Genomic DNA, 2,878 nt, shown 5'->3' on the forward strand with positions numbered 1-2,878 from the left:
AAAGATTGAATATATCGTTATACTAATCACCAAAATAAAATAAAATTACAAGATATAAGCCTATTTGAAAACTTATATTTTGTCACTGTCATAATTCAATTGAAAATTTTGTCAAATATAAATATAAACAATTGCAATCCCCTACACTCACTCACCTTCTAATATCTTCTATAGAGATCTAAAGAAAGAAAATAAAATGGATCATCACCTCTTAATTGTTTGCTTAGCCCTCTTTTCTATTATTGTCTCCATGGCAGCACCCGGAGCTCCAACCACATACAATGTTGTGAGCCTGGGAGCCGAGCCCAACGGTTTGACCGACTCCTCGAAGGCCTTCCTCAAAGCATGGGCCTTGGCTTGCAGTTCACCTGACATAGCCACGATCAGTGTGCCTAAAGGGAGATACTTGATCAGTTCTACCATTTCATTCGTAGGCGATGGTTGCGAATCAAGTGACATCACATTCCGAATTGATGGGACACTTGTGGCACCATCAAATTATGGTGTGCTTGCTAAAAGTTACAATTGGATAGTATTTAAGCAAACAAATGGAGTTTCCATCTATGGAGGCAATCTTGATGCCAAAGGTTCCGGTTTGTGGGCTTGCAAGAACTCCGGCGACAACTGTCCATCTGGCGCCACGGTAAATAATTTAATTAACTAAATCTAATGAAAAATGATGACACGAAAGAAAATAATGTCACAAAAGAAAAATAAATACATTTACAACTTGTTCAACAGATTATCGAGCTTATAAATTCCCTCGTTCTAAAACTTAATTATTATTATTTTTAATCTATATATCTGCATGAGCTTATAACTTACATTTAATTTTTGTAGTCATTGCAATTCAGCAATTCGAAGAATGTATTAGTAAGTGGTTTGACCTCATTAAACAGCCAAATGTTCCATATGGTCATCTTGGGTTGCAATAATGTGAAACTACAAGGAATCAGAATAACCGCCGACGGAAACAGCCAAAACACCGATGGAATCCATATCTCTCAGTCTTCCGATGTTAAAGTCATGAACTCAAAGATCGGCACTGGAGATGACTGTATCTCCATTGGCCCCGGTTCCACCAACTTGTGGATGGAGGGCATAGTTTGCGGGCCTGGCCACGGTATCAGGTAAGAAAATAATAATTAAGAGTCAATTTTATAATGTAATCTTTCTTAACTAATTATTATTTGTGACAGCATTGGAAGCCTGGGGAGGGAATTGAATGAAGATGGGGTGCAAAACGTGACAGTTAACACAGCGACGTTTGTTGGAACACAAAACGGGGTGAGGATAAAGTCGTGGGAGAAACAGAGCAGTGGATTTGTGAAAGATGTTCTCTTCCAACACGTTACTATGTTCAATGTTCTAAATCCCATCATTATCGACCAACATTACTGCAACGGAAAATATAACTGCCCTCGATTGGTATATATGTTACTGATCAATGTCTTTATAATACATTTTGTTTTGAATTCCTAATTAATCAATACATTTTTGTTTTTGTTTTTGAAGGGTTCTGGAATAAAGGTTAGCGATGTGACTTATAACGATATCCATGGGACATCGGCGTCAGAGTTGGGCGTAAATTTTGATTGCAACAAGAATAAGCCATGCAGTGGAATAACGTTGAAAGGCGTGGATATGAAGTTTGGAAGTGGCAAGACGCCAGTGAAATTCGAGTGTTTGAATGTTGTCGGAGGCAGTTGCATTTAGTACTTATTTTAGCTAGGACTCATGTAATAAATATGTGATCTTAGCTTAGAACTTATTGTTGGGTCAGCTCATTTGACAGCTGGGCCTAACAAATTAATAAAGCCCATTAGGGCATATTTAATTAAGGAAAAAAAAAACACAGCAGTTTGAGTGTTGGTTTTTTCTCTCTCTCTCTCTTCCAGCAGTTCTTCTTCCATTAAGCAGCAATTCCTCCATTGAAGCAGCAGGTTCTTCTTTTGATTTCCTTTATCTCTTCTCCATTTGGTTAGCCATCTTTAGTGATGATGATAATGTATGTGAATGACAAGTTAGGATGAGGTCAATTGATAACTTTTGTTAGATTACCTCTAGGCTTGTATTGAACTACATTGTATACCCATTTGATATAGTGGATGATTTAAGTGGCCGAAGTGTCCCGTGGTTTTACCTAATTTGGGTTTTCCACGTAAAATCTTGGTGTCATGCTCTTTGTTTCTTTGATTGTTTGATTGTTTGATGCTCAATTGTTTTGGCTGCCTATTTGATTACACAAAAGGGAAAAAGAATTGTTAGGCCTTGTTGTAGCTTGTTTATTTCTAAATTGCTAAACAGGTGCTATTATTCGATTTCTACAACAAGTGGTATCAGAGCTGAGTTCGTTTGATGGTGATTCTTGTGTAATTCAAATGGAAGAATCGTTGAGCAGTAATGGAACGATGATCAAACTCACAGCTACCAATTACACAATCTGGAAGTCACAGATGGAGGACTTATTGTGTAATTATGATTATGAAGACACTATTTTGGGTGATAAAGGAAAACCAGAGACTATGACAGATGCAGATTGGAAGAAGCTGAACAGAAAGGCAGTTGGTAAAATCAGGCAATGGGTTGACAATAGTGTGTATCAGCATGTGGCTACTAAGGTTAATGCTCATAAAGTGTGGACTATTTTCAGTGAGCTGTATGAGAAGAACAACACTCAAAACAGAGCATTTCTATTTAGGAAGCTTTGCTCGTTGAAATATCAAGATGGGTCTTCTATGTCTGAGCATCTAAATGCTTTTCAGGGGATTCTAAATGAGAAGGCTGCGATAGGAATGAAATTTGATGATGAGCTTCATGCTATGTGTTTGATTAATTCTCTGCCTGATAGTTGGGAAACACTTGTGGTTTCAATTAC

General features: G+C 37.5%; 1 protein-coding gene across 1 annotated transcript; it reads left to right on the plus strand.

Annotated features, from left to right (window-relative positions):
• The first annotated feature begins 250 nt into the window (after positions 1–250).
• LOC124945586 (polygalacturonase-like) lies at positions 251–1,716 on the plus strand. The gene is made up of 4 exons (XM_047486083.1): positions 251–643; positions 841–1,130; positions 1,200–1,428; positions 1,516–1,716. The coding sequence occupies exons 1-4, from the start codon at positions 251–253 to the stop codon at positions 1,714–1,716; spliced, it is 1,113 nt and encodes a 370-aa protein (XP_047342039.1).
• Positions 1,717–2,878: the final 1,162 nt, after the last annotated feature.

The sequence above is a fragment of the Impatiens glandulifera genome, chromosome 1, assembly GCF_907164915.1.
Source record: "Impatiens glandulifera chromosome 1, dImpGla2.1, whole genome shotgun sequence".
Lineage (NCBI taxonomy): Eukaryota > Viridiplantae > Streptophyta > Magnoliopsida > Ericales > Balsaminaceae > Impatiens > Impatiens glandulifera.

Bases quoted from the DNA above. Each gene is read 5' to 3' on its own strand.
- LOC124945586 (XM_047486083.1), top strand. From the start codon at position 251: ATGGCAGCACCCGGAGCTCCAACCACATACAATGTTGTGAGCCTGGGA. The intron at 1,131-1,199 runs GTAAGAAAATAA...TATTTGTGACAG, and splicing joins GGGCCTGGCCACGGTATCAG to CATTGGAAGCCTGGGGAGGG. The intron at 1,429-1,515 runs GTATATATGTTA...TTGTTTTTGAAG, and splicing joins AATATAACTGCCCTCGATTG to GGTTCTGGAATAAAGGTTAG.